Here is a 25,796-nt window from a genome sequence, read left to right as displayed (position 1 = left end):
AGGGAAACTGGGGAACTGTGGGGCCTGGTATTCCTTTAAAAACCCTGTTGCCTTTGGCAGTGGTTCTACTGGGAGATACCCAAGCACAAGAAGATCATCTTACATGTTTTATGCAAACCTACTGATGAAGCATGACTAACCAGCTTCCCAGGGGCATTTTGCGCACAATGAAGTGAAAGATGTCCAACTATGACAGAGCATCTTAGAATGTGCTTGTGTTATGGATTACAGCAGATAACCTCTGATTATAGTTTACAATAACGTGAGAAAACATGACTGAATGTTGATGACCCCTCCAATTAGGAACAGACTGGTAAACAGATATTGCTTGAATGCCAGTGTTATGCCACAGAAGATCACTTGGTACAGTTGATAAAGTTGATATGAAACTGTAGTATTGCTATAAACAGAATTTCTAATCTAGCTAATCTAATTTAGCTAAATGTGAACTAAGTGAACGCTAAGACACATAAATGCCAGATCGAGATCAAGTGTTAAAAAAGAGATAATTTAATAACTTCAAATATCCAAGTGTATGAGGTCTACAACAATACTAGAACAGTTTTACTACAATTGAAAAGAAAAAAAAGCCCAAACCACAGAAAGAAAAAGAGGGTGGATGACCTCTGAAGTGGTTCAAGAGGGCTGCATGAGTTTCAATTTGTCTTCATACTGTCTCTTGCAGTTCATTCCCATGGCGTGATAACTTATTTGATTATGTGATTAACAAGATCTGAAATCAGCAAGCCAATTAGATTATATTCATATTGTCACAAAGACAAATTACATGTGCAAAAAAAAGAAGCATTTTGAATATAAATCAGTGTCAGTCTCCATATCAGGAAAATTAGCTGAATAAAGATTAATTTCTGTGTTTGTAAATAGTCAAGCTTAGCTAAGAATAGCTTAACCAAGAACAGCAAGGAAATAAAAAGTAAACTGAACGTTCTAAAAAAACGCCCCCCCATTTCTAACCTCGGTGAAGAGATATGTTAACATTATGTGTGTAGGTTCACCACATCTCCGACACATGCAATTCCTTAATACATTCTTATCAGTGCACTTACGGATGACTGCCTTAAGTAATTCAACACATTCGCCTTCTGAGAGTATAATTTTCCACAGCGCAAAGAGCACAGTGATATAGTCAAGATATGATTGCAGAGAGCTTCTCTTTATTTTTATTTCTCTATATGATGGTCTCATCACCTGGTTTGGGCTGTTTATCTAATACTCCTACATTACGATGTAAAAAGGGCGGAGTGATTCCAGACCACTGGCCCTGCACTGAGACTTTTGATAAACACCAGGCAGATTTCCAGTGAGTCATTAGCTTCTATCACAACACAGAGGAGAGTAATGCAGTCCTAATGGGGAGGAAATATGAGACCAGACATGCATTCAAGTAAAAATGACTCACACCAAACCTTACTACACCCAGCATGAGACAGGCAATAGACCTAAAAGAGTAAATTGTGTAAGCTTACTGTACTTGATCTCTATTCCAAATGTGTAATGTGCAAGTCATGCACCGACTGATTCATTTTTCCTGATTAACGTGATTCTGAAAAAAGATCAGAGTTGTTACAAATTATTTTATCCTGGGAAAAGAGGCCCACAGCCAGAGTGGACTTTAAATGTGTGTGTATGTGAGCGTGTAAGTGTATTTTGCTTGTGCTTCAGTGTTCGTGAAACTTCATTCAAAGTCAGGTGGTCTACAGCTGTGGCAGTTCCAGGTCTGTTTTATCTCTGTGTGGGAAAAAAAGAAAATGTAAAGCAAAACGTCTCTGAGGACACTCACGAGATCACAGGAGGGTCAAGGTTATTCTGACACCAAAAGGTGAAAACACTTCAGTGGAGCTCAGAGATCAGACTTCCTGTGTGGCTTTAATGCTAACCCTAATATAACATAAACTGCAACCTAGAGGCCGGCCATGTCCTTCTGTGAACCAGCTCGACACCCACTGCCAGGGACACAGCATAGTTACGTCGCTGCGGATGAGGAAGAGATGATGCCAAGAAAATCTCTGCATAATAAGGAATTAAGTGCTGTACAGGCAGAGAGAGTTTGAGTTTAAACAATAGATATTTTCCATGTGGACGTGCAAAGCCAAAATATTCTAAATCCACATTGTTTAGAATATGAAAAAGGCAGCAGACCCCACAGAAAAAGGCAAAAATTACTCACATTGCAGAAGGATGGAAAGAGGTCCATCAGCACTCAGTGTATCATGTGCATTTTGTTTTATTCATTGTGTTAATGCTCTAAATAGATCTAAGTGCAAAGTCATTCATTCTTGTCAGTGCTACTTTTTCTGTCTTTTTGAGAATGCTTATGTGGAAATAAAAATCTGCAAGTGTTTGACAGTTACTACAAATACATTCTAAGCATAAACCATACATAAAGAAGGATATGCTTGTATACTTGAAGGTGTGTGTGTGTGTGTGTGTGTGTGTGTGTGTGTGTGTGTGTGTGTATACACTCACCTAAAGAAAGGTGATCTAAGCAACTTTGAGCGTGGCATGGTTGTTGGTGCCAGACGGGCTGGTTAGTTACTGGGATTTTCACGCGCAACCATTTCTAGGGTTTACAAAGAATGGTCTGAAAAAGGAAAAACATCCAGTATGCTGCAGTCCTGGGGGGCGAAAATGCCTTGTTGGTCCTAGAGATCAGAGGAGAATGGGCCGAGCGATTCAAGCTGATAGAAGATCAACTTTCGTTACAACCGGGGTATGCAGCAAAGCATTTGTGAAGCCACAACACGCACAACCTCGAGGCGGATGGGCTACACCAGCAGAAGACCCCACCGGGTACCACTCATCTCCATTAAAAATAGGAAAATGAGGCTATAATTTGCACAAGCTCACCAAAATTGGACAATTGAAGACTGGAAAAATGTTGCCTGGTCTGATGAGTCTCGATTTCTGTTGAGACATTCAGATGGTAGAGTCAGAATTTGGCGTAAACAGAATGAGAACATGGATCCGTCATGCCTTGTTACCACTGGCCAGGCTGGTGGTGGTGTAATGGTGTGTGTGTGTGGGGGTTTGGGGGGACCCCTTTCACCTTCAGAACTGCCTAAATTCTTTGTGTCATTGATTCAACAAGTTGCTGGAAGCATTCTTTAGAAATGTTGGCCCATAGTGATAGGATAGGGTCAAACACAGTATTAGTATGGTGTTCCTAATAATCCTTTAGGTGAGTGTATATGTGTGTGTGTGTGTGTGTGTGTGTGTGTGTGTGTGTGTGTGTGTGTGTGTGTGTGTGTGTGTGTGTGTGTGTGTGTGTGTGTGTGTTAACTGGTTCATGGGCAAGCATGTCTGAAGTAATAGAGGAAGGTGCTGAGGGTTCTGCCCACAGCAGATAGAGATAGGAGATTGGGGAAAGAGTTATAGCTAGCAGGAACAGATCTGTATAGGCCTATGAAGCTCAATGCTGCCTGCAATTGAGCAGGATGGGATGGGAGGACAGCAGCAATGTTTTAAAGCACTGCTAAGCCATCCTGGAATGAAGTGAAATGACCACATGTCACACAGAGATGAGAAGTGAGAGGGAGGGGACAGGCAGAGTGAGAAACAGTGCAGATAGTAAGGAGAGAGAGAAAACAGAGTGTGTCGTTCTAAGAGGAATATTTCAGGGTGGTAAATGGAGCAGAACTCCATTCCAGCTCCTCTCTTAACCTCCCCCGGTGTCTCATCCTCTGCATGCAAAGCATGCAGCCCAGGAGACAAAGAAAACAGAGAGAGCTGAAGAGACAGGCTTCAGGACAAAATAACACTGAATAATAGACATTTTGCTCATGCATTTGTTTAAACATAACAAAAAAACATACAGAGGCATAGAATAGCAAGCGTTGAGAATTTGCTCTGTTCATAATTGCCATTCTGACAGTTTTTTGGTTCAAACGGTAAAAAGGTGAAGGCCACTGACCCGGACCACAAAGGCGACCACCTGGCATGTCACCAACTAGAATACGTTTCTGCTGCTCATTCAACTAGTAACAGCTTTTTCCTAACTAAGCTTTAAAGCGGCAATAATCTTTTTTTTTTATGTCAACAGCAGATTGCATAACTACTTTTACAGTACGTGAAAGGGGTTGCTCGTAGTGACGAACTCACAGAGAATTATCAAAAGACCTTTAAGTTTCTCACAGCTTTATGGAGCTTTACAGCATCTTTCGACTCATTGTTTTGTTTTTCACCTGCAATGTTACTGTGTTGGTTCACTGTCACCGCTCTCATAGCACCAAACAGCAGACAAAGTAATCAACTAGCTGGTGAACACAGTGGAGCATTTAGCAGCTAAAGAGCCTGATATTTCCCTAAGGAGTTGGAGAACAAAAACAGAGCTAAGAGGAGCCTGAATTATGGACTTACATTGATTAGGTGGCCAGACAAATGACTCCCAATAAATGTAATTGTTGCTCCATAACTGCTGGATGTATCAATAGGCTATTGTTTGCTAACAAATTCTCAATTTTACCTTAAATGGTGATAATATATCAGTGTTGCATTTACAACTTGTTTCTGTTGCCCCCTAGTGGCCAAGAAAAATGTTGCTGCAGGTTTAAAGTGATGGTTCGGAGTAATTCACCCTAGGGTCCTTTGCACCATGACCTCGAGCCAAACACCCCCCCAGAAGCTTTTTTCACCTGGGTCTAACATTGGGCGAGTTAGCGTAGAGTAGCGTTAGACACTGAATAGCTTAGCGCGGGGCTAATGGACCCACGTTTGTATCTCTTAAATGACCCCACTAATAATGCCCGAAATGATACCAAAGGTCTACACTAGTATATATAGGTTATGCACTCATAAAACGATGGATTGGAAAGTTTGTAAGTACACCAGAAGTTTATGTAAATAACACTTGCCTGCTGGCTTCTGCTCTCTGCTGTTGTTGCTGCTGTGAGACGAGTGCTTAGGGACATCTACAAATTACAACAACCAAAAGAGATGCAACAAAAATATTTTTTTATTTAACTTTTTTTTAAAGTAAGTGCTGTAGTATAACTAGCAGGAGACAAGTAATAATTGAGGTAAGTTTGGAGACATTACCTTATTTAATCATTAAATTAATACATATTTTTGTTGTATCTCTTTTCGGTGTAGTAATTTATAGACGGCCCTAAGCACTCGTCTAACTGCAGGTAGCAGCAGCAGCAGCAGCAGCAACAGCAACAGAGAGCAGAAGCCAGCAGGCAAGTGTTCATAAACTTCTGGTGTACTTACAAACTTTCCAATCCATCGTTTTATGAGAGCATAACCTATATATACTAGTGTAGACCTTTGGTATCATTTCGGGCATTATTAGTGGGGTCATTTAAGAGATACAAACGTGGGTCCATTAACCCCGCGCTAAGCTACTCAGCGGCTAACGCTACTCTACGCTAACTCGCCCAGTGTTAGACCCAGGTGAAAAAAGCTTCTGGGGGGGGTGTTTGGCTCGAGGTCATGGTGCAAAGGACCCTAGGGTAAATTACTCCGAACCATCACTTTAAGTAATGCTGTGTAATTTCATCCATTGGTTTTTGAAGTGATGTTTTGGAATTACGTTAACTATCCTGGGAGCTGCTGACCCTAGAAAAGACAAATATGGACAAAGGGCAGGAAGCCTGGATAAATTTTACAACCATATGCTGAGACACCTCTTAACTATTAATACATACTAAAACAAATTTGACTTTATGCCTTAATATTTCATTGATGAAACAATGACCCCCAAATTGTCAGATGTGAAATTAGGTCACGGGAGCCTAAAAATAAATGACTTAATGGTCTATTTAACTTTAAATGGTGGAACAAATGCATTATTAAGGACTTTTGCACAATTAATTGGCACAGTAATGTATGTTGTATACATCTTCATGAGCTAAGTAACTTTAAGCATGCTTGGCATGCTTGACATTATAGTGCAACTTAAAATGGGTAGCATATCTCTGACATGCAGTACATTCATTGGAACACTGTCGTGGGATTTGTATGGTGTAATACTGCCAGATGGCACTGAGGTACTAGAAAGCATATAGTAGATGATTAAGAACATTCAAATTATGGTGCAACTCCACTGGGAAACATTTAGATATCAGTGTGTAAGACTTTCAGGGTGATGCACTTTGAGATTGCCTCCTTGGCGGCGCCTGTATAATTAGTAGTACTGAAGTTATAAAAGTGAACTAAATGGAGCAAAGCGGCTCCAACAAACCTTCCACCTTTCACAAAACCAAAGCTGACTGCTGAGAGAGGACGAAGGGAGAGTGTTATACAAAGGATTCACCTTTCACACAATCGTTTACTTTTAGAGAGACGAGGGAGTGTAATACAGTTAGAGGTAGAGTGATACAAAGAATATGAAAATATCAAATAACACTTTGAGAACAGGCGAAGAAACAGCTGACAAATTTTCATACATACATGTCAATACTGTGGCCCAGATTCTTTGTGGTCCTTGTCCTATTAAACTGCACTATTTTATAGCAGCAACAAAGTATGCAGTAACGTGTGCCTTTGCTTAGTGTGTCTCCATCATAGACTGTTCTTTCCTCCAACAAGACTTGTTCAAGCGCTGCGTTTCTGCTGCCAAAACAACACACAGTGGAACTTTCAAAAACAGTGCTGTTAAATAAATCAAAAATACCCCTGCAGCTGAGCTCAGCGGCAAAATCCGACACAGTAACAGAATCATGGATTCAGCCATTCTTCCTTTTTTTAATTAATACACAGACAAAAAAGTGGTGTATTACTTCAGAGACAAGAGTAAAGTTTTATAGCCACACTAACAAACTAGTGATGCTGCAGTGCTCATTACAACAGAAACCCATTTCGCTAGATCCTTATACCACTGACTTGTGGAAAGGTCAAGTTTTTACCTAAAGCAACAGCGGCTCCTATTTTTTTGGTCTTCAGATGGTGCTAGATGAAAGTTCATTATGGTAACCCTCTATTGAGATTGTGAGATATTTAAAGTATAATGTCTTAGTATGTCTGCAGACATTTTGAAAGCTATAGCTACAAAAGAACACGTGTAATTATTAACTATTGATTGCTGCAGTGCACTGGTATTGTGCATACTTGATACATACAAGGCGTATTAGGAAACTCAAGTAGAATGGAGCCATTGTTAATGTTCGTAGTTACAACTGTGCTTTTCCTGTTAATAGTTAAAATGTCCATGGACTCTTTGCATAGACACAAACTGGTAAAAAGGCATTCAGCAGATGAGGGATGAGCCACAGGTGTGCTGGAGAGGGGAGGAGCCACAGAATGTAAAAATAATGGATGAAGCTTCCAGGCCTGAAAGTGAAGCCAATGTGGAAGTGCCCTAAACCTGCATTCTATCTAATTTCCAGCAGGGGGCGACTCCACTGGCTCCAAAAAGAAGTCTGTTTCTATAGAAGTCTATGGGGAAATCACTCTGGTCTCCACTTGATTTATTATCTCAAACATTTTAATAATGATGTTGACGACCTTAAAAGCTACTGTCACGTCTACTTCAATACAGCACGATGTTATTTTTTATGGTTCCATATATTTAAAAATGAACGATAAAGCAGGGGATGCTTTAGGAGTGTGGCTTCACACTGACCTGTCAATCATGACAGAGGCTTAGCAATGTGTATCCATGGCACTGTGTACATACAAATATAACTTGTTTTTGGGTGTTGTCCATGTTTTCATCTTAAAATGTGACCCTATCACTGTGTCTTTACCTCAAAGATAATTGGAACATTTGATCGCCTAATAAATGTCTTGTTCAGTGTTATGCAACCCAAGCTAGCTAGCTACCACTAGCGTTAGCTGGTAACTTAAAGTACGCAAATTTCTGTACAGTACCCGGAGGCCCACATTTACCCGCCCGTAGTCTATATCGACGACGTTTCATTTCCGGGATTGTTCAGGATTCTTCATTGTCCCTCATTTCGGCCTGATGTCCGTTAACTTCCACTTTCTTTGTGTTGGCATGGTTATCTGTCCAATCGGAGTTTCTTGTTGCGTGACTTAAACAACCTTTGAACGTACACGTTTGACCAAAACAAGTTCCTTCCCAAGGCTATTTTGCAAAGGCACTGTTGCTTTGTCCGGCGCTTAGCACAGCCCAAGACGATTGTGATTGGTTTAAAGAAATGCCAATAAACCAGAGTACGTTTCCCAGAATGCTGTGTGGACTAGCCAGACCCTCCTCAGCAGCGCTGTGGAGGAAGGTCTGGCAATGTGAGACTAACCCACTGGTAAATCTCCGCTGGATGCATGACTCGCTTCAAAAGGGTTGAAAATCTGCAACTTTCCCCCTTTAATGGCTTGGCTGTGTCATCCTTCCCAGCTCCATCCTAGATGGCACCAACCCTATTGCCAAACTGAAGGCTTCCAAACAGCAGTCCACAAACCAATGAGTGATGTCATGGATGCTACGTCCACTATTTTTACAGTCTATGGGAGCACACCAAGGGCACCTGGTGGACGGGTGAGGAATGGCACAATCAGAAAAACAGGCAGTATTAGAGGCTCCAGAAAAGCACCATGTGGAAAGTGGGAGAAACTCGGCTGGCATTGGTAGAAACATTGGGGGGAGACTAGGATGTGGATGTAGCAGAGTATGATGTTATTGATGTAATAACAGTGGACAGAATACAGGACAAAAGAAACCAATAATTCAGGTCTTGAGGATTCAGTGTACCACAATGTACCAAACTTCTAGTTTCCCAGTTTACTGCTGACAAAATTACTAGACAAAATTACAGAACTAATCCAGTTCACTGCTTAACTGATTCTCTTTTCCGGTTGTACCTGTACAAGGCTTAGACCCTGAACCTCTCTTGGATTACAAAAACAGCCAACAACGTGTGATCATTCTACCAATACAGACAAACAGTTGGACAAAATTAATAGAAACAGATTTCAGTATAATAAGCCAACACACGTTGCATCCTCTAAAGCAGTGGTTCCCAACCTTTTTTCCTTGGCCCCCTACTCATGTCTAAGAAAAGCTGAGCCCCCTGCCCCCCCCGAAACCGAAGTTGAGGTAACTCTCGAAATAGAGCCTTTTTTTTCTTTTTTGATACAGAGGAGTTATCAGCACTTTTACGTTTCTCCGCCATGTTTCATTCATAAAATAGTGATGCCGTGGCGGCAGGAAAGACAAGGATCATAGCAGCTAGCAGATGACCTGATGACAGCAAGGGTCCCAGGTTAAGAGGTCCCGGAGGTTTGGCCTACTAAGTAGCCTGCCTCCAATTTTAAGCGAAAACAAAAATATATAGTTTTCATACAGACTTTTGTATACATTATATATTTTAGTGTATTATCATAATTTGTTTAACATGTACAAATATTTTTTTTTTACCTCAACCTCAAACCAGATAAAGACTTGCACCCTGTGATCTTTGCCGCCCCCCTAAGGGGGTGCCCAGACCCCAGGTTGGGAACCACTGCTCTAAAAGGGACAATAGTGTTTAATCAAAACCTCTTTCACACAGTCTCAACAAAAACTGAACATAAGTTTGATAAAGGTGGGCTTTGTTACAAGGCTGTTGCTTTGCACTGTCTTCCTATTGCCTGGTATTTCTGATAAGGTACATTTTACCATACTGTAAGAACTTGTCTTTATAGTATTGATTAACTACCATTTAAACAACATAACTTGATCATTTATATAAAACATGCCATTTCCTCAAGGAATTTTACAATCTGTGCATAATTTGTTGCATGATAAAATTGACGTTTCTATATAAAAAAAGATAATCAATTAAATAATACTTATTAGGTCACAGTTGTACCACGATCGCCTAATTTCGAGTCAGGAAATGCCCTGCTACTTCCAAAGAACATAAGCATCAGTTAGTTTTTTTTATACAAAGAAAATGTATACTGGCTACAAAAGCTTACACTCAATATACATATGTACACTCAATATACATATACATATACACACACACACACATACATACATACATATACACATACACATATACACATATATACACATACACATACATACACATATACATAACACACACAAAGACACACACATAGACACACAAACAGAGCAAACAGATAGAGAGACAGAACACAGAAAGAGAGACACACACAGAGAGACAGAGAGAGAGAGACACACAGAGAGAGAGAGAGAGACACACACACACACAGCACACACACACACAGAGAGAGAGAGACACACACAGCACACACACACACAGACACACAGCACAGAGAGACACACACAGACAGAGAGAGACAGAGAGACACACAGACACACACAGGCACACACACATACAGAGACACACACAAGAGAAACACAAAAAACAACAGACAACACAAGACACACAACACACACACAAACACAGAAACCACACAAAAAAACACACAAACAAAAAAGAAAGAATGTAACAAGAAAGAGAGCGGAACACAACAGAAATAGACAAGGACAAGAAAAGAACATAATGGAGAATAACAAGGAAGGAAAAAGACAAAAGGAAAGTAAGAAACAGAGACGAAGGAAAAAAGAAGAGAAAAGACACAATAAGATAGTGAAAAAAAAAAAAAGAAAAAAAAAAAACATAAAATATACGAAAGCAAAAGACAGGAAACAAAAAACATGAGGAAGAAGTAAGAAGAAAAGAAGAAGGAAAAGAAAAAGGAAAAGAAAAAGTGAATAAGAATGGAAATGAGAATAAATGGAGCCCAGAATGAAAGAAATCATGGAAGGAAAAGAGAAGGAAAAGAAGGAAGGATACAAAACATGGAAAGAGACTAAAGAAGGAAAAAAAATGGAAAGAGAAAGAGAAAGAGAAGGAGGAAAGAAGAAAGAGAAAGAAAAAGAGAGAGAAGGAAAGAAGAGAGAGAAGAAGAAAAAAGAGAAGGATGGAAGATGGAGGGGGGGGGGATGGACTGGACATGGTTCGCAGCCGAAGTGTGAAGCAGTTGGGATGAGGATCAGCACCTCTAAATCGGAGGCCATGGTTCTCAGCAGGAAACCGATGGAATGCCTTCTCCAGGTAGGGAATGAGTCCTTACCCCAAGTGAAGGAGTTCAAGTACCTTGGGGTTTTGTTCGCGAAAGAGGAGGGACAATCGAGAGCCGGAGATTGGTCGGAGAATCGGCGGGTGCGGTATTACATTCCATCTATCGCACCGTTGTGACGAAGAGAGCTGGAGCCAGAAGGCAAAGCTCTCGATCTACCGGTCAGTTTCGTTCCTACCTCACCTATGGTCATGAAGGCTGGGTCATGACCCAAAAGAACGAGATCCAGGGTACAAGCGGCCGAAATGGGTTTCCTCAGGAGGCTGGCTGGCGTCTCCCTTAGAGATAGGGTGAGAAGCTCAGTCATCCGTGAGGAGCTCGGAGTAGAGCCGCTGCTCCTTTGCGTGCCGAAGGAGCCAGTTGAGGTGGTTCGGGCATCTGGTAAGAATGCCCCTGGGCCTCCCCTAGGGAGGTGTTCCAGGCACGTCCAGCTGGGAGGAGGCCTCGGGGAAGACCCAGGACTAGGTGGAGGGATTATATCTCCAACCTGGCCTGGGAACGCCTCGGGATCCCCAGTCGGAGCTGGTTAATGTTGCTCGGGAAAGGGAAGTTTGGGGTCCCCTGCTGGAGCTGCTCCCCCTCACGACCCGACACCGGATAAGCGGACGGAGATGGATGGATAGATAGATAGATAGATAGATAGATAGATAGATATACACACACACATATATATACACACACACACACACATACATATATATACACACACACACACACACACACACATATATACACACACATATATACACACACACACACACACACACACACACATATATACACAAACACACATATATATATATACACAAACAAGGACAAAAATGTAAGTTGTGTTTGGGCTAGAGTTATGGGTTCTGGAAAGCACTTTGTAACTTTAAGAAAAGTGCTATAGAAATAAAGTTTATTATTATTATGGGTAATGATATAATGTAAGGTCCTCACTAGTATATAAATAATAAAATCTGATTTTGCCAAATTAATGTGTTACAGTGTGTTCCTGTGTGTATGTAGCCATGGGCCTTCATCCGAATAGTAGAGGCCTCATCTTTTTCTTTCCCATAAGGTTCATGTTCAGCCATCACTCATGGCTGTATTGCATGATTGCATTGAAGGACCAGTATAATCAGCCATAATGCTTTACAGATGTTATGGGTGTTTTTAAAGCCAAAACTACAGCCCCAGGCAGCCATATATGAAAACCCATCTGGGCACTGATGTCTGTGCGTGCAAGTGTGTGCGTGTCTGTATGTGTAGCTGAAAACCAGCGCATGATCGCAGTGAAACATTATGAATTAAGGTCACATCTACAGCTCAGGATGCGTGATTTATGTTCCTCTGCCTTGCCCTGTCATTGACTAATCGCCTAAACAGAAAGTAACAGGTGCAAACTGATTTTGTGAAGAACAATTTCACAGATGAGACGCTCCGAATTTGCCATTAAACATGGCCAAGAAACAGCACTAAGCCAGCAATGACGTAAATATGACAGTCCACATGATCTGAACAAGAGAAGACACCTCTTTAAATCCCTGCAAGATCTGCCAGCACCCTTCCTAAACCACCTTCCAACATCTCCCATTGTGTCCAACATCTAATATCAACCACGAACCGCTGTTAAATAAAGACTGGTGGCATACCGCAGCCAGGAATTTCCATGGACCGCCCGCTCTTGTGAAATAGGAAATGAAACATGCGGAGGCTTGGAAGCTCCGTCAGATTCTGGATATTCCTGTGGTCTGGCTCTCAGGATCTTGTGGCCGGGGCCTTTAATTCCTAATGGTGGAGAACGTCAGGCTCTAGTCACGACAGGAAATGCCTGCTAGGTGAAACATCCGCCCCAAAGAGCATTCATTCAGAAGTGTCAAACACACAAGGTATCTCTATGAGCTGGATTGCTGCATGGGTAAACAAAGTGTTTTGTCATCATGGCCATGTTCATTTGGTTAGAATCCAGTAAGCTGAAATAGTATTTAAAAGGATTTGATTTTACAACCTGGACCTAGTTCTGTGAAAACTAGTCATTTATTTGAATAAAACACTGCAAAAGCTGGAAAACAATGCACCTGTTAGAAAAGTGTAATCTTCTGGGCTTATGCGGTTGATTTCAACGCGTGAAAATACAAACATGGTGTGAAACATGTAATTTAGACTTTGCTGTTTTTACCATAATTCACTGGCACCGTCAACCGGGACTGGTGAAACCCAAAAAACTGAACTACATTTCTTGATAGAGTATGTAGGACATCTATGATGATGACAAATATGAAGGTGTGTTTTACAATACTGAAGAAGGGCATGGATATACTGTATTTACAATATATAAACTGACAAGCACTGGTGATACAAGCTTCAAATTTACTGTGGCAATGCCTTCCAATGCTAAGATAATTACTGTTGTCTACTTTATGCTCCTAGCAATTTACTGAAAAGAATGACTCAGAAAACACATTAGTGTTGGCAGGAGTTTTAATGATTTGATGCGTTTGCCTAAATAAACAGAAATTCACCATTATATACAGTAATTCCAGAATAAAAATGGATGCAGATATATTGCAGTAACTTGATGGTGTTGATACTGTCAAACAGTGTGTGTGTGTGTGTGTGTGTGTGTGTGTGTGTGTGTGTGTGTGTGTGTGTGTGTGTGTGTGTGTGTTGCTGTGGAGGAGAGGGGCGAGGGAAGGAGGTGTGAGCAAGGGGTGTCATAAGTAAATGCACATTCGTACACAGAGACACACTCGCGGCACTCAGTCACTCTGCCTCAGTGTGCACTGTTGAAGCAAATTAAGGAAGCCTTGGCAGCCTTTTAATGGTCTGTCACAGTCTAACAGGTTTAGAGCACTTACAATGGACCCAGGCACTAAGCCCGACAGCTCGCGCTTAATTGTTCAGAACCTGTATGTCTGTGTGTGTAAGTGTGTGTACTGTTAAAACCATTCTGTGCCCTTCTGTGCCAGTAACTAAAGTCAGTGATTCTCATTATGAAGACAGATAAGATAGACACTTCCTGTCTGTCAGTCGGTCTGACAGACAGGAAGTGAGTATGAGTACTTCAGCTTATAGGTTATGATGAATGTGGTGCCAATATCTATGTTTCCAACCATTATTATTTTAGAGAAAGTGATCTTAAAACCCAAGGTATTCATGCACATGTTACATTCTCATTCAGCTGAGTGTAGAAAGTTAATTGTGTGGCTATTTCCACAAAAAAGAAATCGTGAAATTTCTTAGCAATTCAAATGAACCATCCTCAGACTGAGACAAAGACATGCAGAGCACAAAGCCATAAGAAGATTGAGTTATTGACTCAAGCAGCCGATGGTAAACAAAACATCAAGCGTCTCAATTTTCAAGAGGTGCCCGAAGAAATCAACAAAGCAAATAAAAGCATTTGTTTCTCACTCTGTAACCCACTCTTTCAGCAAACAAAATGGCCCACAAAGGATGAGGTGGCGGTGCCTAAAAATCCCTTCTAAATGGTTGGAGATTCTGAGCTGTGTGACCTAGAATATGTTTGACAATTTTCTTATTAGGCAAAAAAAAAAAAAAAAAAAAAAAAACCAAAAAAAAAAAAAAAAAAAAAAAAAAAAACCAAAAAAAAAAAAAAAAAAATTAGGCCTTGAAGACCCGCCCCCCTCCCCCCCGCTGCCCCTAAGCACCCAGAGAATGAGCAATGCTCTTCATTCAAGGGCTGATGAAAGAGAATCAGAGTCTAAAATGTAAGCTACTGTACTCCATCACAAAGTCTCCACAAGGATCCCCAGCAGCACCACACATGTACAGTACATATCAGCATCTGCTGCCTCTCCTATTGAGAATTCACCTTCTCTTGGATGGAATATTTCTTGGAAGAATGCATCAAAAAACATAAACTGGGACTTTTATGATTGTTACAGTACATCCAAAATCAGTTTTGTCCATAACAACCATCCATCACTCCCTACTTCCCTTCTGTCACACATTACTTGCCTTATCGCTTTCAATGTTCTGATCATTTTCCTTTCCTGGGTGATCCACAGATAACAAGCTTCAACTCAACTGCCTTGTGCAGGCCATCAGCCAGCGGATGCACCCTCACTCACTGCCAGCAGACAGGCCATTCATTCAGCTAAATGACTGTGTCATCTGTCAGCCTGTATAAATGGGTGTTTGTGAGTTATGGCTAATTAAGCTAATCACAACACCAAGGATTATGCCAAAGCCCGGGCCTCACAAAGAGAGACAGATGAAAAGGTGAGTTGATCGCACCTACACCTGATGACGATTTGTCATTGATATTTTTGATACTTTTTCTTGTCATATATAAAACAACGGGAAATTGTAAAACAATAGCAGAGCACTACTTTGCAATCAGGAATTTGATTATACTTTGTTATTTCTGTCTATTCATCTCTCTCTGATTATCAGTTATTTTCTCACACTTGCAATGCCCCTTTTTCTCTCTGTTCTGAGATTTCAGACCTTGTGGACCCTAACGATGTGCCAGGAATCTCTACTAGCAGGTTTGTATTGACTGAATGATTGTCCAGTGTGTGCTCGGCAAGCCTAATGAGGTAACAACCCGAGTTGGCTTGGGCGACAACTCCAAATTAAATTGAAGGGTTCACAGGGATGTCCATGTCCTGTGATAAAAGAGTCATAACCCACTCAAATGTTTTCATTAGGGAAAAAATGTGTCTTGTTATCTATGCCTGATAAGATGAGAATTCCCATTCGGAAGGACAACATATGGTAATGGTCGGCCAGCAAACAGTTCTTGCACCCAATGCGCCAGCAGTGGAGTATTTGTTATCCTAAAGAAGAGAAAAGCTAGTTTTGTCCTCTGCGGCACATGTGTAGGTATGTGTGTCTCTATCTGTACGTTATGAAGAGAGATGAACTCTGCAGCAGTACATAGACGCAATGCGGGCTGGCCATTGAGAATCAGAATTCATCCACAGTTTTTCCTCATATATCTTGTCACAACAAGACCAAAAGGACCAAAGGACTTTAGTTCTTGCACTCTCTGGCACACACACACACACACACACTCACATCGGCATGAGCTCTGATTAACTTGGTTATAAGCACGCTACATGGATGCAATTAGCTGAAGTAGACCACGCTGGTTGTGCAGTTTCTCCCAGTTGAATACAGTTAAATAGACCAATACGGCTATTAAGCCAGGACAAATGCGAGACCATAATTCCCAAGCATGCCTAACACGCAAAATAATGAAACACTATCACAAACAAAAGCAATATCTGGACTGCGGAGACCAAGATGATTAAAGCAATGTTGGAAACATCTGGATATTAGGTTTGGGAGATAATCTGTTGAATGAGGAAGCATACCATCAGAAATGAAACAGCTCAGAGGTCAGATAGAAAAATGTGTTTATATAAGCAACGAAAGTTGACGAAGAACACATGCTCTTTTTTAGCAACGACTCGCTGCTTCTTGCAGTCACACGCATGGAAGAGTCACAAAAGGTAAGAGGCTTGCCCAAGAAAATGTCTCAAGGCTAGAAGCTACATATCAAATATCCCAAGAGCAACACTCCACAAGCAGAGTGGAAACTCAATTTATAATGTATACACTTTACCTGACATTGTATGTTCACTGCATTATTGCAATCACCCATTAATGAGCTCTGTCACACCAATTAGTGGAAAGTACCTATACAGAATGTTTCCTTTTCTTTGCCATTGTGCTTCTGATCAATTCTCCATAGACCAGAAAATCCATAATTTGCGGCTTAGTCACAGTCAAGGCAACAGGAGCCTTTGCAGCCATGTGGCTTTAAGTAAAGAATCCAATAACACCAAGTGCCATCATTAGTTTGTCAGGTTTTATTACACTAAAGTACCTGAAGGGTGGTCCACTCGCCACAGCGGTTATCCAACCTGTTTAGCTGTAGATAGCTAGATTTTGACCTGATTATGTGGCCAGCGAACATAATGCAAGTAGCAATTATGTTTCCAAAAAAATGCATTTGGCAACGGAAATTCGTAGTATATAAAAGTATTTTGTAGGAGTTGAAAATTGCATATTCACAGTAAATAATAGTCTCTCTCTTTGACCCTCTTTCTAGTTATAGCTACTGACTTCTACATGACTTTCTCCACTGCCATTTTGTCATACCACCTTCCCCCCTGAGGGATCTTCATCCCACCATATTAAAAGTGGAAATGTATCCGCTTCCATTGTAATTACAAACTCTTTTGGAGGCAAAGCTTCTTGATCTCTGCTGGATCCTTGCTTGCTTTTCTACTTCCTTTATTTACTCACCTCCCTCAGCCAAGAGGACAGACACATGCTGAGCTATCAGTTATGTTTTTCTTCCCTTTTTGCTGGGCATTCTTTGCATCTAATATGCCTGAAATTACAATAGCATTTATGGAGGCAATAAAAAAAAATGACATAAATGGGGAGGGTTTTTGAGAGAAACATAGAGAAGACTCTGCATTAGTTAGTTTTTGAATTGTAGGAATTGCTGTTCCAATATGTGTTGCATATGAGCAGCTATAAAAATGCACGAGGCCGACTCAAAAGGCTGGAATCATGCCTTTGTTTACGGTCAGTGTCTGGATTAGCCATCTTCAGGCACCGTGAACACTCATTGAGGTCAAAGTGTGGAATTGCAACCCCAGGATGAAAGCTTGATAGTTGGGGAGAAATTATTGCAGGGACGAAATGAAAACTACTGAAAAGACAAAAACTTTCCCATGAAAACAGGCCAGTTAAAGCCAGCGGAGTGTGCTACAGTTTGAGGGTGGAGGGTCAAGATCAGGGCAGGTGTTTGTTGATCCCGTAGTGATATGTAACCAAGCGGGTACTGTGTGAGAAGTGTGGCCTACCAACAGCCCACAAAAACACACAGGACAACAAAGTGGAGAATAGAAAGAAAGAAAAAAACTAGACAGAGGTGCATCTGTTGTGAATTATTGTAAGTGTGTTGTCTGTTTCAAATCCATTTAGGGATTTTAAACTCTTGTCTGCTGGCTTTGTGTTACACCCAATATGTATTTCCTGGAATGTCAGAAAGTACACTGGCATAATAAAAAAAAAAACAACAACAGTACATTGCAGTGAAAAAAGTATTTGTGAGTGTAGGGCGGGCTCCAGCTGACTGTTTGAAGAAGCTCCTGGACATTGTTTTATTTAATAAAATAAGCCAAACTTCTGTGGACATTTTTCAGTCGTATTGTGGTTGTAAATATTGAGGTTCCATACTCATTAAACACAAATACTGTATGTCTGGTGAGACAACTGCTATTTTTGAATCATAGGGATAGATGTCTATGCTGATGCCATTTAGAAAACCAAAGACCATGCTTAGTCAGAAGAGGACAAGCGGCATGTGGCTTCACGTTAGTTCGGCCCGGTTAGGTCAAAGAATTCAGACACTCCTGCGTCACAAATGTGGATGTTGATACCGATGACTGTGCTCCCCAGGGGTGTAGCACTGAAGAACAGGAAGGACCACGATGTTCCCAAAAACATGTGACAGAGCCCCACCACAACTAGAACCACAGCCACAGCTTTCATGGTCTGTCTGGGGGAATGTTGTCCATTGTTGCTCACTGTTTGTGCGCAACACGGTTCAACACCCCCATGCTCCTCTTTACCTTAGGTGGTGCTGGTAGAAGCTATGACAGTGGTAATGGTGGGGTTTGTCAGTGACACACAACAGCTCAAACACTCAATAATGTCCTTCCCGCTCCTGCGGCTCAAGAAGAAAGCCAAGTCTGCACCGAGCTCCGGCAAGGTGGGAAAGAAGGCTTCCTCTCAGTCACAGGACTAATAGCTCTGCTGGCAAATAACTTTCACCCCAAATGCACTTTTAAAGGGCCACCCCCTCCTCATCAAAAGAGCAATGTTTCTTATTAATCGGTGTTGTTTCCCTTTTCTCATTTGTATTTAATTAATAATAATAATCATTTCCTTCCTGCTAACTATAAAAGTCTGAATGAATGTGTACCTTGATCCCAGGAATAGCATAAAAGGAATGCTACGTGAAACTAGGAGCCAACGTACAGTGATGATTATCATATCTAAGTCCAATCCAATTTCTTCACTCTTTGCATGCAAACGCTTCAAGGGAGTCTCAACATGTTGGCAAATAGGCAGCTGGGAATTTAAGTGGTGCGTACGTAAGATGAGAGAATCAGACTGTTGTAATGGAAATAAAATCGAGTGAGAGAAAGATTTGGTGTGAAGCCTTGTAAATACATTTATTATAGGAAGAAATACAGGGAAATAAAAACCTGCCAAATCTTTGTTTCCAGCTCTGTGACTGTGACAGCAACATGGCGATAATAAAATTCTTCAATTTGGCTTGTGCCTGAGTTTCAGTCACACCCCAAACGTTGCATTAGAGAACCAGATCGCACCAATAAAGTCAAATCAAACGGATTGCAGAACAGCAATTAATTCTAAGGATAATGACAAGGGAAGCCATCCAAAAGTGTCTCTACCTCAATTAGTCTCTCATTGCACTGTCGTTGCAGAAGATGGATGAAAGAAAAACAAATTAAGTTGCAGAGAAAAGAAGGAGAGAGGGGGTAAAAGGAAGATATAAAGCCGGGGGAGGAGGGTAGAAGAAATAAGTGATATACACAATGAGGGCTTGAGAGAAAAGAGTGTGGGAAAGAGGGAAAAGATTAAAGGGAAGAGATAGAGGAGGGAGGGGGAGAATTTGCTGTGTGCATATGAGCTTCCCTGATAGTAACGGCCACTAACGGACACCAGAAAGAGAGAGTGATTAGAGAGACAGAAAGAGCAGAGAAGTACTCTAATAAATGAGAGCAACAAATAAAAGACAGAGGGACATCAAGTGACAAGGAGAAAAAAGAAATCTGCTGTACTCACAGCTGTATGGGCAGGGCAGTAGGCGTAGCTTGTGTGCGAGGACTGAGTGTAGTGATGCAGGGGTTGTTGATGGTGGGATAGGTAGTGCTGCAAACTGGTACGGGTGAAAGAAGGGATGCTCCAGGCCCCTTGATCACCACTGCTACCAGTGGCTGCTGCCTTACTGCTGTGGTAACCTCTCACCGCTGCACTTGGCTGGTGGGAAGGAAGGAAGGATGGGAAAGGGAAATGGGAAACAGGAGGTTGGGGAAAAGGGAATTGCAAAGAGGTTAGTGTGAGTGAGAGACTGAGAGGAATAGAGGAACTGCGAGGGAGTGCAGTGACAAATGTTACCGTCAGGAACATCAATAGCATGACTGCGAGCAGCCTCCACAATGCAGCGGGCAAGCACTGACAACTGACTGCCAGCTTACTGACCTGTATCGAAAGAGAAAGCAGGACGTGGGGTTGAACTAAAATTTCCATAACAGAGAATCAAGATTGTTCACACACTTTCTTTTCACTCATTTTCTCCCTCCCTTCCTCTCTCCGTGCACCAGATGTTGTGAAACCAGCCCTCCGTCACGGTCGAGATGTGTTCTTGCTGGAAAAGTGCTGATTGGCTTGATAAGATGCTTGGATTACAGGCTGGCAATGGGCTTCCCAGTGTGGCATTATGTATAGGGTATCAACAGGGTCCAGGAAACACAGGGCTGAATCTGCTGACAGGCTGGCTTATGCTGCTCTGAGATGGGTTACCTGGGCTGTCATGGCTATTGGAGCACCAAAAGAAAATACAGGACACACAAATGCTGATCCGCAGCATTTTAACAAGACTTCGGGCAAATACTATAGTATTTGCAAACTCTGGTTAGCAGTGCCACTCAGAGTTTGTTTTAACATGTATTAAGTCCCCAAACAGCAGATATTACTGCATTAGGTTCATGGGATTTGCTAGCTTGTAATTCACAGAGAAGTACATTTGCTTTCCAGAGAAAAATGTATCTTCCAAAATAATTTTTCTGAAAAACTAACTAAAACTATTGTTTAATGGGTTGATTCTTTTACGTCATAAGCATAGTCACAAAGCTGAAAACAGGGTAGTTTTTATTTTATTTTTTTAATCTTTGTTCGTGCTTCAACACAGCGGCATACTTTCACCCTGAGTGGACACACGCTTTTATACATACTGCAATCGGGGCTCTGCATACCACAAAAACAAGATTGCGACCTCACGATTGCAAGAAGTAGAGCTCCATTGTTATTGTTTTTGGTTGAACAGCAAGAAAAGTTTTGTATGTCCAACCGCTTAACGACAACATGACGAAGGATGGGGAATACAGTACATATTTACAGTAAACCGTACACACATATTGAGCGGCAAACATTTGCCAAACCGATCAAATTTCCCAAATGGGAGCATTTTCTCATATTCTCTGTTTTACATTATAAATTGAAAACCTTTGGGTTTTGGACTTTGGTTTAAAAATGTGCCATGGGCATTTTTCACAAACTGCAGACAAAACAATTACAAATTATTAAAGTATGAAAATCATCTTTAGTTGCAGCCCAGAGTGTTTAATACAATCACACAATCACTAATCTTGAGTGCACAACAGAGATCTTAAAGAAATATGAAAATAACCATTTTTATCTAATAAGGTTTTTATTAGATTATGTTTGTTGCTCTGATCATTCTGATTGCAATCCCTGGTGAAAACACATGAAATATGATGCAATCTAAAGACCATTTTGCCGTGATTTATTTTACAGTGTGCAGAACAAAGACAAACCACCTTGAATGAAGCACAGCTGTACATCACTAGTGAGCATTAACAGTCCCCTTTAGCCCCCCGTTGGATTTTCACTGAGGTCAGAGGCCATCCCACACAGGGGATACTGAGGGGGAGCGCTGGCAGTAATATAGACTCACAGCTGTGCTTAGAAAGCTTGCCAGTCTCGTATTCTTCATCACGAAAGAACCGCAGGGGGAGAACGTAAGCCAAAGTTCAGTCTAAAACATACAATATATAACGACAGGTTTAGGCTTCATGTTAATATGAAACAGGAGGAGGCTGTTTCCCCCAAAGTAGGATAAATGCATTCATACAGTACAGCATAGAGTGCATAGAGGAGGATGGAAGAGGCCCACTGGTGTAATAATACCCGAGGTCCTGGGGAAAAAATAGACAAATATGGGAAGCGCTGATTTTGAATCACCAGGTTTTGAACGTAAACTTCAATTGCAAGAAAAGAAAAAGAAAAAAAAATCAACCAAGTTTGTGTATTCCTTCCTGCTTTTGTTGCTGTTGAGCGGTTATTTTCTCTCAGGCCTTAAATGACAGATTTAGTCATAGGGTCAAAATTTGAGAACTGTGTGTGGGCAGGCTACGCACAACACATCAGCATTTAGAGCTATGCCTCACTGATGCACGTTATTGAGTGCTATAGAGACATCCTCACACTATTATACATCCACTGTAAAAGCCAGAAGGAAAGAAACAGCCCCATGTATGGTACATTAAGCTGCAAGACCACAGCCGCTACTTTAACGCAAGTATTCACCAGTTCATAGAGTTTAAGTGTAGCCCCAAGCCATGCAATAACCTCCACTGGCCCTATAAATGAGGATTATTCAGCCAAAGAGGAGGCATTTAGAACTAATGCATCAATGCCCGAGAGTTTTGTTAAAGACCCCATCTCAAGGGAGAGATATATTTTAAATATGTTTTATGCATATACTGTACGTTATATGGGATAACAGAGTCATTGATGAAAATGTTTTAAGGCTGGGTTGCAATGCTGCATGAATGACAAGATATCCTCCTTCATATCGCAGGGGCTGGGCTGTGTTTTAACATGAGGCTGAGAACCGAGGGTCTTGACATTCCTCGACTGAAATGCACGATTGGTCCCCGGACTCAGTCTCATGTCACAGACTTTCAGCGGCTCGTCGGAGAGCTACACTCTGCCCATATTTCTCCATTTTATATAATGGCCAATCGGATCTGGTTACACAAGGCTTTTCCTCCTCCGAGGGGGGAGGGGGGGGGGATGTTTTACATGCAGGCAAACAGATGTGTGTATGATAGTGTATGTGTGTGTATGTGAGTGCATGCATGTGGTTATGTTTTGTGTGTTTGTTAAAAATGTACCAAGGGAGATGATGAGGAAGGAAAACATTGTTTTCACTGGTGGGTGTGTGTGTGTGTGTGTGTGTGTGTGTGTGTGTGTGTGTGTGTGTGTGTGTGTGTGTGTGTGTGTTCTTGTATCTACCTTTGTGAGGAGCAACGTGTTATAAACTTAAGCAGAGAAAAGAACATCTTTGAAAAGTGGGGACATTTTTGCCGTGTGAGGGCATTAATATTGTCCAAAAAATAGTGATAGTGCAACATGAAAAAAGATAATATTAATGGATTTGGTAACTCCTATTACTATCTTTTGTCTCACTTTGATATTTTTATATTTTTATCTCACTTTGGGGTATAATCATGGTCTAAGTTTTGAAACTAGTTTTGAACTATATGAAGTTCAAAATATTTGCTGATGGGATTACATTTCACTGGAATTGTTACTCGCACGTATGTGACAAATAAAATTGATTGATTAACTGATTGATTGAACCACCTCCCATAATTCGGTGTGTATGAGGGATGTAAACAGGAAGTATAATGTTTCCATGGAGTTAGTTAGTAAGCCGGTATTTGTTTACATTTTGGCATTAGAAGTTCCGGTTTGTAAAAAAAACTATTAATGGATTACTTTGATACTGAAGAAAACAAAAGCGTGATGATTCTCAGGCAAGTTCTGGAGTAGGTAGGTAGTAGTAAGGGCAGCTCATTTTTATGATTTCTAAGCTGATTTATGGAAGTATGGATGCAAGTCACACTGTATCCAAATATCTGAATCATGTGTGTGTGTTCAGATGATACTTGACTGATTTAGGACTCAAGAGAAGGAGCGTACATTTTTTTAGAACACTGGCATGCACTCGTCTCTTTCCCCTCATGTAGTATCTCACAGTTTGATCACCTCTGATCTAAAGCAGGTAAGAGAACTCGGGCTGGGTACTACATTTAACGTTTAAGATATTTGACTTGCGATATTTCTTTTGTTAAATCAAATATATTGCTTAAAACCAATGTATTGCCAAAAAGATATACAGGCTTAAGAAGCAATCAGTCATTCTTTATACATGTATTCTGAAACCTTAAAAACAGCTGCATTACCCTGCTCCACAGCCGCTTTACATACCAATAATTATTTCAGCATGTTAACCTTAGATCATATTACATGCCACACGAGCGATGTGCATTATTTTCTTGATACAAGACATTCATTTGGCAAAACGGAGAAGAAAAATTTAACGACTTCAGCAAGCTAGGACGTTATCGGCACCATTTATTACTAAACATGCAAGTCAAAGCCAGATAATGCTTCACCTTCAGCTATGAAAAAGTGAGTGGAGGTTGTGGCTCCATTAATACACTGAGATGAAGCAGAGCATAGCACCTCTCTTGAGTCCATTTGTCAACGGTTAAGTGATTTCCTGCCCTCTCCTCGCTCTCCCTGGTGATACTGCATGGTTAGGGGTGTCAGGGGATGGACCTTTGCGAATTACAGAACTCTTGTGCGTCCTGCTTCCCATATGGAAATGGTTTCGTTATATAATGTGCAGCACTACAATGTCTGTCAACTAAATGTTGATTTTCTTTTTCATAGCTGGATTTTTTTTATTTGAAAAGGTAATGCATATTTGTCATTGAATAAAATGAATAACTTGCCAGATGAACAGCAAATGTATTGCTCTTTAAGAATACAGTAAATTATATCTAGCCTGGTTTCGGTGGTAGTGAGAAGTCCATGGAGAAGCAAGTAAGCAAAGTTAAACTGGCCGATTTTATGATCAAAAAAGAAGAAGAAAAAAGCAGCTCCCTCATTCACAGGAGTCATTTCGCTGGGAACACTGTGTGACCCCATAACTATGATGAAACCTCCCCATGAGGTTCCCTCTAAGGAATAATATGGTCATACTGAACAATTCCTAGCTTTTCAGGAAATATTTCTGCCATGAAATCTATAACACAATAAAACAAAAACCCACTCTGGTATGATGTTGAGGAAGCAAACTGTGGCCTATTGCCGAGACATCAGATTGCTTTTGTATTGCAGAAAGTTTAACAGGAATACGTCTTTATGGCTCTCTGTGAAATTCTACAGTTTTATGGTTTCAGCTTGGTATATTGACTTTCTTGCAGGATGAATCAAACGCCCTGAGGCAACAGATTGTCTCTTGTTATACGTTTGCTATTTTTTCCTGACAATTTATCTAATTTTATCTTCAGGTGTAACCTTTATCTCAAGGTGAAATACTACACATTATGACAAGCTGTCTTGTGTCCGTGCTTTTTCTCCTTCCTCTGTGCATTAAATTACACTGTACTGTGATTATCTGATCATCCTGAAGGCACTGTCCCCCACAGCTGTTGTTGGATCCATGGGTACAGCAAGGCAGAAATGGGGATTTCCCATAACACGGATCCAAATAAAAATGTCCTGGTTTCCTGTTGGCCTAACTGTGCTTTATCTTGGCTCAGACCGTTTTTCAAAGAGACTGTAGTGCTGCCAAAAGCCCTTTCTTCCTCTCCTGTCATCTCCATATTCCGATTTCACACAAAGTACATATACAGTAGAATAACAGACAACATCCAGTGCATTGGCGTAAAACTGGCAGAGTCCTATTCAAAAACCCATCAAATGAACAAAAATGAGGTCCCTAAAACATGACAACAAATGACTAAACAACCAAGCCCCAAAGCATATTTGAAATGAAGTTTGAAATGAACGGTTCAAGGGTGAGAGGCTTCAACAGAAGGAGCAGTAAAGTCATCCCAGATGGCATTAGTTAGGGGATATTGTCTTCTAGAGGGCCTTCCACGCCTGGTTGCTCCGTT

At 41.1% G+C, this 25,796-nt stretch overlaps 1 protein-coding gene across 5 annotated transcripts in view; it reads right to left on the bottom strand.

Moving 5' to 3' along the window:
- rbms3 (RNA binding motif, single stranded interacting protein) overlaps window positions 1-25,796 on the bottom strand; it is a 296,046-nt gene that overhangs the window by 202,888 nt on the left and 67,362 nt on the right. For 3 of the 5 annotated variants that reach the window (XM_039819879.1, XM_039819886.1, XM_039819880.1), the window contains exon 3: window positions 19,864-20,058. The exons of 1 other annotated variant lie outside the window; for it this stretch is intronic. In XM_039819879.1, the coding sequence (XP_039675813.1) occupies window positions 19,864-20,058 (195 nt within the window). Of the gene's footprint in view, window positions 1-19,469; window positions 19,491-19,863; window positions 20,059-25,796 lie in introns of all 5 variants that reach the window. One more of the 5 variants, XM_039819878.1, reaches the window with a different exon arrangement.

The sequence above is a fragment of the Perca fluviatilis genome, chromosome 13 (assembly GCF_010015445.1).
Source record: "Perca fluviatilis chromosome 13, GENO_Pfluv_1.0, whole genome shotgun sequence".
NCBI lineage: Eukaryota > Metazoa > Chordata > Actinopteri > Perciformes > Percidae > Perca > Perca fluviatilis.
The sequence above is the reverse complement of the archived record's forward strand: the minus strand, read 5'-3'. Positions and strand labels throughout refer to the sequence as shown.